Source organism: Ziziphus jujuba, chromosome 9 (assembly GCF_031755915.1).
Source record: "Ziziphus jujuba cultivar Dongzao chromosome 9, ASM3175591v1".
NCBI classification, from domain to species: Eukaryota; Viridiplantae; Streptophyta; class Magnoliopsida; order Rosales; family Rhamnaceae; genus Ziziphus; species Ziziphus jujuba.
The window spans coordinates 5,830,024-5,844,737 of NC_083387.1; the positions used below are offsets into that span (position 1 = coordinate 5,830,024).

At 32.5% G+C, this 14,714-nt stretch overlaps 2 protein-coding genes across 5 annotated transcripts; one reads left to right on the forward strand and one right to left on the reverse strand.

Moving 5' to 3' along the window:
- Positions 1 to 650: 650 nt before the first annotated feature.
- Positions 651 to 9,149, forward strand: LOC107426465 (uncharacterized). 4 transcript variants are annotated; one of them, XR_007243025.2, is made up of 15 exons: positions 653 to 1,030; positions 1,739 to 1,900; positions 2,066 to 2,182; positions 2,276 to 2,360; positions 3,088 to 3,196; positions 3,356 to 3,423; positions 3,569 to 3,694; positions 3,771 to 4,840; positions 5,110 to 5,310; positions 5,405 to 5,465; positions 6,201 to 6,314; positions 7,125 to 7,238; positions 7,386 to 7,491; positions 7,640 to 7,700; positions 8,682 to 9,149. XR_007243025.2 is itself a non-coding variant. In XM_016036662.4 (15 exons), exons 1-14 carry the CDS (start codon positions 936 to 938, stop codon positions 7,482 to 7,484), a joined length of 2,307 nt encoding a protein of 768 aa, XP_015892148.1. In that variant the 5' UTR covers positions 653 to 935; the 3' UTR covers positions 7,485 to 7,491; positions 8,682 to 9,149. The 4 variants fall into 4 exon arrangements, 3 of the variants coding, with proteins under 3 accessions (XP_048336778.1, XP_015892148.1, XP_015892146.1); XM_016036662.4 differs by lacking the exon at positions 7,640 to 7,700 and having other exon boundaries at positions 3,771 to 4,214; positions 4,329 to 4,840; XM_016036660.4 differs by lacking the exon at positions 7,640 to 7,700.
- Positions 9,150 to 10,667: 1,518 nt separating this feature from the next.
- On the reverse strand, positions 10,668 to 11,521 carry LOC107426454 (uncharacterized). The gene is made up of 2 exons (XM_016036646.4): positions 11,219 to 11,521; positions 10,668 to 11,114 (listed from the first exon to the last, which is right to left on the reverse strand). Exons 1-2 carry the CDS (start codon positions 11,326 to 11,328, stop codon positions 10,889 to 10,891), a joined length of 336 nt encoding a protein of 111 aa, XP_015892132.1. The 5' UTR covers positions 11,329 to 11,521; the 3' UTR covers positions 10,668 to 10,888.
- Between the last annotated feature and the right edge of the window lie 3,193 nt (positions 11,522 to 14,714).

Below are 14,714 nucleotides of genomic sequence, written 5' to 3' on the forward strand. Positions count from 1 at the left end.
TAATCCATATCTCATAGGACAAAAGTTTGGGGACCAGGTACTTTTATAACAATTTAAAAAATAAATGATTTAATTTTTATTATAAATATTTTATTTATGGTTTTAAACTTTTACAGATTAGCTATTGTATTCTCAGTTTTAAAAATACTCATTTTTTTATTTAATTGTCTTCACAGTGTATCCCTTTTTTTAAGATAAAATATCAAAAATTGAGCAAAAAAATAAGATAAAAAATTAAAAGTAATAAAATGTACAAATCTGTTTATAATTGTAAAAAAATTACTAGAAATTGAAAAGCATTTATTTATTTATTATTATAAGTGGAATTTGAAAAGCATTACAACTAATGCGTTATTATTAATGAAATAATATATTATATTAGTTTTTTTTATCCTTATCTATAAAAAAAAAAAATTAAGCATTTATCTGTTATAGTGCTTAAAATAAAAATTTTTAAAAAAAAAAAAGAAGCTGAAACTACAGTAATAGTTTTTTTTTTTTTTTTTTTTTAAAGCCGCAATAATAGACCAAAAAGCATGTTAAACACCATGTAAAACATATTTTAGGATTGTAACAGTAAAGCTACAGTTGGCCTAAACTGTCCCTCGTTATCTTATAGAAAACCCAAGATTAGATGCAAGGGCATTTTTGTCAAAAGGGAGGAATCCCTCCAGCTTGTCTCCTTCACAGCTCCTCTTTGGGTCGCCATAGCAGTGAAATCCAAAGGAAAACGCAGAGAAAGAGAGGGGAAATTCTTTCTCCCTCTTAAAGAGAGAAAGAGAGAGAGATATACGCGGCCACAGCTCTTTTATTTTTTATTTTTTCAGACAAGTCGTCAAATTCAAGCTGCTGAATTTGAGCCCTAGCAAATTTTACATGTTTCTCTCTCTTTAATTCTCTCAAATTTTATCTTTTTTTTTTTTTTAATCTATAAAATGCTTATGAAGAACCACTCAGTTAAAGATGAACCTTCACGGCAGCTTAATCAGAATCCTATCTCGTATCCGCCGTCGGATAATTCCCGCCACGGGTTAGAAATTTTTAAATCATATTGATTTTGAGCATTTCATTGATTTGTTTTTCATTTTCCTGCTGAAATTTGATTTCTGATTTATTTATTTATTTTTTTTATTTTTTTTTTGGAATTTGGTTCAAACTTTTTGAGAATTTGTGGTTCTCTTTGTTATGAATTGTGAGATCTCTGTAGCCTACTTGAATTTTGATACTAGATGTTTGAGAAGCATCTGATTCATAGAAGCTCCATGTCCTTAAAGGAAATTCATAAGCCTAGTGATGATCAGCCAACCAGGTGTCATTGCATGATTGCTATAAAATGATTCTAGTTTTCTTAATAGTTAATTAAATTTTAGTGAGTAGTGTGAAGGACGGAGTTGCATATAATAATACTTAGAATATGTATATTTTAATCGTTACTGAGGATTCATTATATGTTGGTTTTTAGTTGCAGATGTAAAAGGTTGTTGTTACAGTCGAGTTAGATGAACAACTTACCTGAGTTTTTTTTTTTTTTTTTTTTTTTTTTTTTTTTTTGTTAATAATTTCCCTTCCTTTTGTCTGCATTAGACTTTTCAGTGGTTCTTGGATTAAGAAATGCATTTTTGGTTCAGTTATCTTTAGCACATAAGAATGAAGTGTTAAGAACCGACTTATATTGCATATACTCTTTATCAGTAAAATGTCTTTTAATCTGATTCGTTGAGATCTCAAACATTGTCAGTGGCAGAAACGTCTTTCGCTTGATAGCACAGAGAGAAATTTCTCCTACAACAAAATATGCTCCTGCAAGACAGCGGGGAGAAGCTTCAAAAAGGAAAGTGGGTTCTTTAACAGGGCCTAAAAGTGAAAGAGCAAGAGATGCAAGGCGTGGTCTTATCTCATGGTACTTGCAGGCTTTATTTATTTATTTATTTATTTATTTTTATTTTTTTACTCTTCACCCTGTTTGGTGGGAAGCCAGTATATTGTCTGAGAGTGAACATGTTTGTTTTTATTTTAGGTTTTGAAAATGTGCAATGTTGTTTTGAATATTTTATATTTTACTTAGGGTTGAAGCAGAGTCACTTCGGCATTTATCAGGCAGGTATTGTCCTCTAATGCCTCCACCAAGGTCAACTATAGCTGCAGCATTCAGTCCCGATGGAAGAACACTCGCCTCTACCCAGTAAGTTGTCAATTCTGTTTTGCCATGTTTTAAAAATTTCAGCTTGTATTCATAACTGACTTATGTGTGGTTTGGATATTTTGCTGCTTGCAGTGGTGACCATACTGTAAAAATAATTGATTGTGAAACTGGTAGCTGCTTGAAAGTTTTGAGTGGTCATAGGAGGACACCTTGGGTGGTAAGTTTTGGTTATGCAGATATCCACCATATATCATTTTTTTACTTGCTCTCTCTCATATGGACTCTCTTTTCTTTTTTTTTTTCTTTTTTTGGTGCATCATGGTATATGATGTGCTAATCAAGAAGCAGAGTTTTGTCATTAGGAAGTTTGCTGGAAAAGCTTTATACAGCTTACATGATCTGTCCTTTTTATTTAATGTGGGATATATCATTGGGCATGGGATAAAACATTCCGTCATTCTGTTCTTGACACAATTTTTGTTTTTCTGCAAGCTTCTTACTTCTTTCAGTGTAAATATTTGGCAATGGTATGAAATAAAGTCTCCATAATTCTTAGTTGTATCTGGTGTGCATTTATGGAAGCCTTGGGTTTGAACTTTGAGGATTTGCATTCAAGCCGCTTTATCTGTTAATTTAGGGGTGGACAAGCTGGGGAGGCTAGGAAAAGTAGACATAGATGGGCTTATTTATTTTGATCTCTTTTCAATGTGAAAAAGGTTTGAAGGGCTTTTACACATTAATAGGTGCGAGGTAAATCTCGTCTTTCTAGCTCTAGGTAGCAGCAATAGTTCCTATGGAGGTTGGTCAAACATCTTTTTTTTTAAAAGATGGAGTTTTCATTTTTGGTTTTTTCTTTTGGTTGATTGTATCATTTGCATTTCACTGAAGGCAAAATTATTTGAGGGCGTCTCTCCCTTATATAATTACTAATGGAGTTCTTACAGGTTAGGTTCCACCCATTATATCCAGAAATTGTTGCCAGCGGGAGTTTGGATCATGAAGTTCGGTTGTGGGATGCAAACACATCAGAGTGTATAGGATCTCGTGATTTCTGTAATTTCAACACTCAATGTCATTTATATGCTTCAGACATTAGGATTTTCTGTTTTTTAGTATTTATTTACCTATTACTGCATTTTATAGTATTTAGTATTTATGCATATGTTACCATTCTCATTGTGAAGATGTTTGCTTGGTATGTTTTACTCATAGATCGCCCTATTGCATCGATTGCTTTCCATGCTAAAGGGGAGCTTCTTGCTGTTGCTTCGGGTCACAAGGTATTAATTGTTACCATTCAAAGTTCTTGTGTAGGTTTATTATGCTTGATGCTTGTAGTTTTCATTATATTATGGTATTCAAGTATCCTTGGTCTTTATTTTTGGATATCATGGTCCTACTGGTTGACATATGCTTCTGTTTCAGTTATACATATGGCACTACAACAAGAGAGGGGAGCCTTCCTCACCAACAATTATATTGAAGACACGGCGTTCACTTCGAGCTGTTCATTTTCATCCACATGCTGCACCATTTCTTTTAACCGCTGAGGTGAGTTATAAAAGGGTAGTTGTTGAATTGTTTACTCAAGCAATCATGTAGGTTACATTATTGAACTGATATGCAGGTCAATGATATTGACTCTTCAGATTCCTCGATGACACAAGCAACAACTCTGGGTTACTTACGATATCCTCCTCCTGCTGTTTTTGTGTCAAATGTTCACTCTGGTGACTGTCTTAGTTTGACTCCTGAACTGCCATTGATGTCCTTACCTTTGTTTGTGCCATCATCAAATGTTGATGATTCAAGAAGAGAATTGCAACAAACAATGCAACATATTGGGACGAGTAGCGTGCAAATGGATCCTTCTGCTTCAATACAGTTTCAAACAGATAGGCATACAGCAGAGCAAAATGATAACATGTTGTCTCCTATGGATACATCTTCATTGGTTCCTCCTTGTCATCCTGGTGCTGAAGGCACTGCAAACAATTCTCTTCTTAATGCAATGGGTATTGGTGCTTGTGACGTCAGATCAGATGCTATGGAGATTGATGAGATGCAGTCTGTAAGGAGAAGTTATAATGAAAGCTTTAATAACATAAGTAGTGTTAATGTTGATGGAGTATCTGAACGTGGTCAAAATCGCATAGGGTTTACTGAACTTGGCCAATTTCAACAGATTTCACCTGGTAGAGATCACGCTTATTGGGAGCTACCTTTTCTTCAAGGATGGTTGATGGGCCAAAGCCAAGTTGGCCTTCCCTCAATGTCTTCTTCTAATGGTGGTAATTTTGGGAATTCAAATCAACATGTGGTTTCTTCTAACTTAGCATATCATCAGTCAACTCATAATTTGGAGGGTGTGAGAACTTCTTCATCAAGGCCAGGTGGCATCAACCTGTCTGGGGTTTCAGGAAGGTCTGGCTTGCAACAGCGTTTTCCGCACATACGCTTCTCTGTATCTGAATCTGGTGATGGTCCTACCTCAATTGTGCTACATGATGGGAGTGATGCACAACTTATTATTAATAGGATCGAATCAGAAATTTCCACATCACTGGCTGCTGCTGCAGCTACAGAGTTACCTTGCACGGTGAAGCTAAGAGTGTGGTCACATGACATAAGAAATCCCTGTGCTCCACTCAATGCTGAAAGATGCTGCTTAACCATACCCCATGCAGTTCTTTGTAGGTATGTGGAAATAATGGAATTGCTTTTTAACATAATTTATTTCAGCATAAGCACTGTATGCTAGACAGATCTTTTGTCATGCATCAGCATAGCTTCAGTGACTTGGTGATGTCGCGTGTAAACCCAACATCTTTATGGGGTATGCACCATCAGTTAAGGGATTTTCTCCTTAATAGTGCCTTTTATGAATCCCAGTCTGTCTGTGTCCTTTCCTTTCTAGCTTATCTTAACTATGTTGTAACTTCTCTAAGCTGCATGAATGTTTGCAGTGAAATGGGTGCTCATTTCTCTCCTTGTGGGAAATTTTTAGCTGCCTGTGTTGCATGTACACTTCCTCATGGGGAAGTTGATAGTGGATTACAAACTCCACTCCATCAAGATTCTGGGGCAGCCAGTTCCCCTACCCGACACCCAATCTCAGCACACCAAGTGATGTATGAGCTGCGGATATATTCCCTTGAGGAGGCAACGTAAAGCTTCATTATCTTTTTCCACTCTTCTATGTCTTAATTTTTTTTCTCCATATTTTAGTTAAACTTGTGATTGTTTGTTTAACTTGTACAGATTTGGTTCTGTGCTTGTATCAAGAGCAATCAGAGCTGCCCATTGTTTGACTTCAATCCAGGTCAGTTTCATAGGTTCAGTATAACTGTTATCTGCTTTCATTGCGTGTGTTGACTAGTATTTTGTGTGACTTCCATATAAGTGATCTTATTTTAGATTAAGGGCTGCAGACCAACCATAGTAATGCCCTAAATGGTCAAGTCATATGGCTATGAATTATGGTTTTTATTCTTTTTACTTCTAGTTATTCTTTGTTAATTTTTCTTGGAGGTGGTTTTGCCAACCTGATTGTGTAATCAGCTTAAAGGGTAATATGATAGCCTTAGGGTGGGGAAGACTAATACAGTCTGCTACTTTCGCTTTAGCAGCTTGGGATTGTTTTTGTAACACCTCACCCACACTGATGCTTTCTTGCCTTGCAATTGGAATTTACAATTCTTGGGAGGGTAGCTCTATGTCAGGATTAATCATATTTTTTGGACCATGTGGATGCTGAACTTCTTGTGGAGAAATCTGTCTTAATAAATGTATTTATGGGTTTGTTATTCTTATGATTAACAATATGGTAGGGGAATCTGGGGACTCGATGATATGTTTTGCAGCATCTAGGTATCTTAGTTGATGATGAACCCTTTCATACCTGTTCAGTAGAAATTGAGTTTATGTTCATTTGGTACTTTTAATTAATCAGAATGCAAAAATTCATTCTTCTGTTTGTGGGAAATTCCAAAGATCGCATAGATTTTATTTGTTAAGAATAATGATAAAAGTTCATTATATTATGTCTTTCCTCCAGTTCTCACCCACTTCTGAGCACATATTACTTGCCTATGGTCGACGTCATGGTTCTCTTCTTAAAAGCGTAGTCATTGATGGGGAAACAACATTGCCAATTTATACTGTTCTGGAGGTAAACTTTCCACGTCTTTGTTTTACTGTTGTATAATAATAATAACCTTTTCCTAACATGTCATGTTTTTATTAATTGAGGTTGTTCATTAGTCAATGCTACGTGTTACCAAAAAAATTATCAGACTTTCTCCAAAATTTTCGTAATATGAAAACAAACAAAAAAAGTGTCCGGATAGTTTTTTGGGAAATAGACTCCAATCACTACTACCATATTGCTAGAATAAACATGATCTCAAATTGCTTTGCATGAGCGAAAAGAGAGAGAGAAAGAAATTCACTGCATACTCATCTAATTTCTCTCTTGAATGTATAGAATGTTGAACTGAGATCGACACTTTTGGAATGTGAGATCTGTACTGCAAGTTGTTGTTTTTGAATGCTCTCTGAGATGTAGACATAGTTTTCAAACCATAAATTTTTATAGTTAAAGGTGCTATTTTTAATCGATGGTTTGAATTTGAGTTCCAAGGTGTGAAGATCATGTCGTGTTGGAATGAGTAAATTAGAAGGTTAATACACGTTTGCTGTTGCAATCGAAATCAACCCCGACTGAGAGCACAGTTTGTGTATATGGAGGGAATTATTTATGTTTATATTTCTGATGAAAAATCTCGCTTGCATTAGCAAACACTAATTCTGCAGATTTCCAATTGATTCTAATCTTGGAAAAAAAATATATTATAAGAGCTGCAGAACTTAATTTTTTGATTGCCAAATTGTCATTCGTATTGTTAGTTGATATGTTGATTGCCATTGTTATGTTTTATTTGTTGACCTGTTAGGTTTCTTAATTTGTTTGGTCCTTCAGGTTTACAAAGTTTCGGATATGGAACTTGTGAGAGTGCTTCCTAGCGCAGAGGACGAGGTTAATGTTGCTTGCTTTCATCCTTTTGCTGGAGGTGGCCTGGTTTATGGGACCAAGGTTCTTTTGTTTTTTCTTTTTTTTACATGCTCAGAAAAATTTCCTTATGTCAATTCTGTAGCCCTCTCTTCTCTATAATAGGTGAAGGAAGTTTTGTATTATCAATTTGTCCTTGAATTGCAAAACTAATTCTCCTACAAAATGTAGGAAGGGAAGCTTAGGATCTTCCAGTTTGGTGCTCATGAGGGACATTGCACCAGCAGAACAAATAACTTTCCAGAAGAAAAGCGGGCTATCGTAGTGTAGTGACAAGGTGCCATACTGCCATTAATCTTTTTTCAAAATTTTTTTTTCTTTTTTATTATGAAAGATGCTAACAAGATATGCTTATATTTTATTACATTTGCATGCCTCCAAATTTTTTTCCTCTTGATAAATGACATTGTCTTACATAATTTTAGATTCCCATGGAAATAACTCTGGTGCTTTGTATTGCTATGGGTTGAGTTTCATCTACCAATTGTGAGTTTGTCAGTTATTTTGATGATAAGAGTGTGATTTGCATTCTTATATCGTTTGTGTGTGTGTGTGTGTGTGTGTGTGTGGAAATACCGCATATATGCATGCATTGCCACTGGCATTGGCATTGTCGGCTTAAGGCATATGCCTTCCCCTAATTTTCTTCTTTTTTTCAAATATCAATATTTATAATTTATTGGTCAGATATATTTTTTATTTGATGCATACATATTGATATATTAATAATTTATTAGGTAAAATCTGTAAATGAAAAATATAATTATAAAAACAATGTTTGAGTAGAAAAATATAAAAATATTTAGGAATTTTGATTTATAGAAAAGCAAATAAATCATTTCAAATTTAATTATAGATCATAAAATTAATTGAAACAAATTCTATAAATTAAAATAACAAAATTTTTAGGTTGAGGAAAATTTGGCACAAATTTAAGAAATATAAAAAAGATAATTAAAATCAATTTAATTATATTATATTACTTTCCAAATTATGATTTGGTACAATTTTAACCATTGATTCTATTTTGTATGGATGGCATAAAATGATTAATTCAAATTATATATTCTTCATCTTCATCGATATTTTTCATCTTTATAAGAATACAAACTCGAACTATCATTCTATCACTGTTTATTTATTTATTTATGTGCTTAGGATTGCATGATGCATGATGATGAGTTCATAAAATATGGTGTCAGCAAAGAGCATATTGAGAGGAACTAATCATGCAAAGTGGCTGTTGTTTTGCTTTAGAAGTCAGTTGAAAGTGGGAAATAAATGGAAAGGAAATGGAGTAATGTTTTTGATTTCTCTATCAGTTGTCTTGGAAATCAATACACAATGTTAGATAAAACCGAACACATTAACAATTTACTTTCTGCATGGCCACAAGCTAGTTGCTTTCATTTGAAGTGAATAGTTTACAAATTTCTTATTGGTGTTTTTCTTAATTATTGGTTTTAGGCTCAAAACAAAATCTTGAATGCTGGAAACCAGTGTTCTGTCTTCATTTCAGCTGTGCAATCCCGCTGGATGATATATGCCCTTAACTTCTCTCTGCTCAACATTTGACAAAAGTATAGGATAATGATGGATTGCATTCTCCATCTTTTTGAAGAGATGATCAATAGAAATGATTCCATCTCAAACATCCTCTAAAGTTTTTGGTTTTCAAGGTATTTAAGTTACCAATTAGCTAGAATGTGTTCAATTTTGGTGGCGATACAGCAGAATAACTGTATGGGAGAAATGCAACTAGTTGCTTAGAGTGCATTTTTTGTTTTTCTCCTTCAGCCAAAAAAAAAAGATAACATTTATACTGTATCAAATTTGTGTGAAAATGTATATTATTAGTATTATGTATCAGTAATTGTAACTTGCAACTCAAGTTTGTTTCTTTTTTAATAATTATTCTTTTTTTTAACTTCTTTATCTGAAGATGTTACAATTAATCATAATAATCCTTTTTCAATTCTACTAATGCCGCAATTGTATAAATGTAATCTATGAATGTGCCTTTCATCCTCCAAACTGTCTGCAACAGCATCTATATTGGTTTTTAGAAACCCCTATTTCATCATTGTTCTCTCTCTCTCTATCGCTCTTGTTCTATCTCTGTCTCCAAATAAACTATAAAATCATGATAGAGTTATAAGGTAATGATGCAAGCACGGCGCATGGGCACCACACCTTTTCACCATGAAATCCAATCGGCCATTGCCCGAACATCACATCCGGCTAAACAAATAGAAACACATGGGACCCATTTTCTTTTCTTTTTTTCTTTTTTTTGGGATGAATGCCCAGACAGAGACCTGTTGCTCTATCCTCTACCAAAACAAGAAACCCTAATGCTTTCATATGTAAGTATGTATATATATACATACATATATATATATATATATATATGAAAATTCTATGGTGAAGACGGTCTGTATGAGGACTGTAGTATTAGTGAAGGTTTTTCATAGTATTAATGACGGTTTTTTAGAAAATTATCACCAATACTATGAAAAACTGTCATCAATATTGTAGTCCGTATGAGGATCGTCCGCACCATAGACGGACTGTATGTATGTATATATATATATATATATATATAGAGGAGTTATTGTTGAAAATACTGTTACAAATATATGTATGCAATAATATATTTATATATATAAATATGTGTGAATAAATTAAAACAATGTAAATAAAATTACATAAAATAATCAAAACAAAATTAGAACATGTATATCCTTATTATGGTGATTTCCTCTTTATGAAATTTGACTGAAGCATATGTAGTATCATAGTTTTCTTAAGATGATTTTCATCCATCGGAATATATGTTTTTGGATGGTCGTCTTTCAGATACAACGGATACCCAAACTATCATATACAGCACTTTTAAAACTTTTCTTTTCGAATACCATCATTTTAACACGGTCAATATATTTTTCCAAAATATATATATACCGCTGGACTATCCATGAATAAAACCCTAATGCTTTAAAACATTATGCTTACAAACATGGGCATGGGATATCATATCCACCTCAAGTTAATCCACCTCCAGTTAATCCCAATATGAAAGGTTCCTATTTAGTTAAACCAAAATGTCTAACGGTTCGTATTGGTCCACCAATTTCGATATATATATATATATATTTTTTTTTTTTTCTTTCTTTTTTTTTTTCTTTTTTTCTCCTCTTTTCCTGGAACGGTGGAAATAAAAGCTAGTGACCCATATTTTTATCAAGGGCACGAGCAAACAATTTGAGAGGGATGCTTGCCACTGTCTTTTACAGTGAACGGTGTCAACACAAGAAAAAAGATGTCCAAATTATTGCCTACAAAGAAGGTAATCCTTTTCCTCCAATTATTCACCCAAAAAATAAAAATAAAAAAAATTGATGTTGACCGGTCAAAGGAACATTAAAAGCTTATTTAAAGACGCAAAGAAGATTAGTTTGAATGGGACATGCATTGACTAATTGTTTCCTTTCTTTGACTACCACTAAAGAGAGATCACTTTCTCCTACAGGAAGGGGAAAAAAAAAAAAAAAAAACCCAAAATTGTGAATACATTTTTAAAGAATATCTTAATAAAAGACAACCTGTATCCCAAAAAAAAAAAAAAAAAAAAACCCAAAAAAAAAAAAAGGGCAACAACAAGAATCATTGTACTATGAAGAAGAAGATGAAGAAGATTCGAATTTGTAATATTTATCTACAGCTACAGAAACATCCCAAGTGCAACTTAATCCTTTTGGGATAATAACAAGGTCTCCGGCTCCAAACTCCACAAACTCCGATGAACCTTTTGGGTATGCCTTTACCTTCCCTTTCAGTAGATAACATGTCTCTTCTGCATCAAACTTCAGCTGGTATTTCCCCGGCGAGCAACCCCATCTTTTTGTTTTTTTCAAAACAAAAACAAAAGACATATCATTTTATTTACACAAACACAAAGTGATTAAGAGAGAGAAAAGAAATAGAGAGATAGAGAATCTTACTTGGGCCAGCACTTGATGTTCATCTCGGATAAACGGGCTTCAGAAGGGTTTCTCTCAACCATAATTCTAAGGGTTGTTAAACTGTTTGAGTTTGAATCTGCAGTAGCCATGGATTATGGAAGAATTAAAAAGGGTTTATGCGATAATTCCAAAGGGAAAACGAAGAAGATGATTACGACAATGTTTTTGGGATATACGACAACGAGTTTTAGAGAAGGAAAACTAAAAAACAGAGGAATCTTTTTCGCATATAGAGAGAGCAGGATAAGAGAGATCCTTTTTGGTCTTGCATATATATATATAGGGAAGGGGTTTGGATAGGCAGTAGGATAGTATCTCCTCATTATTAACCATTGACTTGTCACATCAAGCCATGTTAAAATCACATATGATAATTTCTGGTAATTTATTTATTGTGTCCTTCTACGAAAAATTAAAAATTGATAGCATTGAGAAAATTACACAGCATTTTTTCAAGTATATTGACTATTTTTTTTTTTTTTTCAATCACTTGGCGTGGTAATTTCTGTTACTTTTTACTTAGCTTTAAAAAAAGCAAAAAAAAAAAAAAAAAAAAAACTACCCTTTTCTGAAATTTTTGGGATTAGACTTCCAAAAGGGACAGACCATCGTCCCTGGTCAAAAGGTTGACCGGATAATCCAGCAACAAGACACGTGGCATATGGTACCATGATTTTGAAGATGCCGACCACGGCATTGTCAGGGATCTTTGTGTTTGTCTCCATTCCACGATGAGATTTACTCACTTTCGGTTTTATACCAATATTATTTCATTCAGGGAATTTCGCACGTGCGCTTCCACGTGAAGAAAGATTGGATGACAATCGTAAATTAGGTGTACTTCGTTTTTTAGTTTTGGTTATTATAAAATCTATTCAATTTGGTTGATGGAGATTTTTGAATTTTTGATCTTAAAATCCATGTGGTAGGTTAGGTTAGATTGATCCACTTTATAATATACAAAAACATGTTGCTTTTGCTTGTCTGAGTCCCAGGTGTTATTTTTTTTTTTTTTTTTGTTGTTTTTATGGCCCACAAATTCTACTAATAATGTCTTAAATTGGAGGTGAATTAGTTCCTTTTTGATAATTGATTGGAGGTTATTAGTTTAATTCGTTAAGCACTGAAGCACAGTAACTTTAGTATTGTACAGTCTTTAAAAGACACTAATTACGGTTGGATGGTAATATGTACCCTCTTATGATAACAAGATTATTATAAACAACTTTAACTTAAAAATGGTTGGAGTGTAAAAAAATAAGATGTTTAATTAGTCAAACTTGTCAACCAATTTTCCATTGTTGTTATAATTTGAATTTTGAAAGAAAATGTCATAGAACAAACTAGGACACCACACAATCTCAGAAAGATGAGACGTTTATGGGTAATAGTTAAACATAATTCTGATGTAAAATACTAAAATCAAAATAAAAAACTCAGGATGCAGAATCTTTGAGTTCCCCTTCACACAATAAAATTAACTTGTTGATAATGATAAAAAGAAAAAATATATACATATATATAATTTGAAATCAATTCCAGCATCTGTCTCGGTAGTCAGTCAATGGTAGTGGCAACAATATGCATATGATTCATATGTTATATTTTCATATTATTTTATTTATGATAATATTATGATGACGTTATTGAACAAAATATATTTTGATGATGCATGCATGTTAATTGCCTTTTAGTATTTTATTAATTTGTGGCATGAGAATGGTTCATGCATTGCCAAAGCTTTGATAATAATTAGATGAACTTAGAAAAACCAAATGGTTCATGCATTGCCAAAATTTTGATAATAATCACATGAACTTAGAAAAACCAACAATTCTTGTTATTTTTTCAAATTTATCGTTTACTCTGATGCTTAAAAATTAGCCATCTGTATTCGAAATTAATGAACCCATGCATGTTTTAAACAATTTACGTGTTGATATTGCTTTTATTATGAAGACTACAAAATATAAAAGAAATTATGGTTGTCAAAAATTAGGTTCATGATGGAAACGCTTTTGATTATTCCAAACCCGTAGCAATGTGTCTACAACGACCCAATTCCAAAGCCACCCACAACATTGGGATCCGTATTAGTCAATGTGAAGCCCAAAACGGGTCCATCTTACAATTCTTTTTTTTTGGGGTCTTGGACTTAAGCCCATCTTATGTTTGGACACTTGAAAATCCATAAAACAGGCTTTGTGAAAGTCTTGTATCGATTGTCGAGCGCATACAGCAACTTAACCTGGTTTTCAAATATTTGTGTTTAGTTTTTTGGAAATAATTCAAAGAAAGGAGGTTAATGTTATGTTGCAACGCCGAAAAGGATTATCCAAATGGCACTTTAAAGTGTGATCCAAACAAAACAAATAGCACATGCCAAATATAAGATCCATTAACCATTTTATTATCTGCTTAAAAGGCAAATAATTAATAGTAAGTATCACAGAAAATAAATAAATTATTCTCTATATACCTATCAGGCATCTCCAAAAGTTTCCTCCTTATAGTAATTTGAGTTAAAATCCCCTACTTTATTATCAAAAATATATATATAATATAAAAAATATCTATTCATATATGGCAACCGTGTTCCATAGTTGAAAATCATGAAGAGAGTTCAAAAACAACAAGGTGCATACCAAGTCAGTGGGTTTGGCATTCGTTGGGAATTGGGATGCCAAATATTGGCGGCTACTGGGTACATTAAAATTGTTAAGTTTTCTCCTTAATTTCCATTTCATATATATATATATATATATATATTTTCCATCAATTTGTGGATAAGGAATTGTCGAATAGATTATTGAGCTCTGTTCTGTTTTTGGGAAATTAAAAAGGGGAAGAAGGAAAACAGCAAAAATTGAACAATTGATAGCACTGGACGTTTTGTTGTACAATAAAATATTACTGTACAACAGACAAGTATAAATTAAATATTTATTCATAGAAAAAAGGAGTAAAATAAATATTCAAAACCAAAAAATGATAATCCAAAACTATTTTCCAAGTTATTCAAAAAAAAAAAAAAAAAGAAGAAGCTTAATTTCGAAGTTGAAATATATGCCTTATCGGGTATATTTCTATTATACCTTGTTGAAGAAAATATATAGATATAGTAAGTTTTTATTAGAAAATTATTGATTTAATTAAATCAAAATGCTTGTACAATAAAAATTTAATTTATTGAATAAATTGATAATTAATATTTAAATTTTAATTAAAATTTTAAATAAAATCTGGTAATTTTTAACCTTTGTCATTTAAAAATATTTGATTTAATAAGGTTAAAATTTCAACTAGAAAATTATTGTATATTGATTTATAATAAAAAAATTACTAATTATCATTATTGTTTGAATTGTCAATGAAATTTACATATAAAATAACAATTTAAATGATTAAATAAAAAATTAAATTTTAAAATAAAAATAATAAAATTAAATATTTTAATTAAAACTTATAATACAAA

What these genes read in the sequence shown, in the direction of transcription:
- LOC107426454 (XM_016036646.4), bottom strand. Translation starts at nt 11,328, where the DNA reads ATGGCTACTGCAGATTCAAACTCAAACAGTTTAACAACCCTTAGAATT. An exon ending in AACATCAAGTGCTGGCCCAA is followed by an intron (nt 11,115 to 11,218) that starts GTAAGATTCTCT and finishes AAAAACAAAAAG; the next exon opens with ATGGGGTTGCTCGCCGGGGA.
- LOC107426465 (XM_016036660.4), top strand. Translation starts at nt 936, where the DNA reads ATGCTTATGAAGAACCACTCAGTTAAAGATGAACCTTCACGGCAGCTT. An exon ending in CTGTTGCTTCGGGTCACAAG is followed by an intron (nt 3,424 to 3,568) that starts GTATTAATTGTT and finishes CTTCTGTTTCAG; the next exon opens with TTATACATATGGCACTACAA. An exon ending in ATTGTTTGACTTCAATCCAG is followed by an intron (nt 5,466 to 6,200) that starts GTCAGTTTCATA and finishes TCTTTCCTCCAG; the next exon opens with TTCTCACCCACTTCTGAGCA.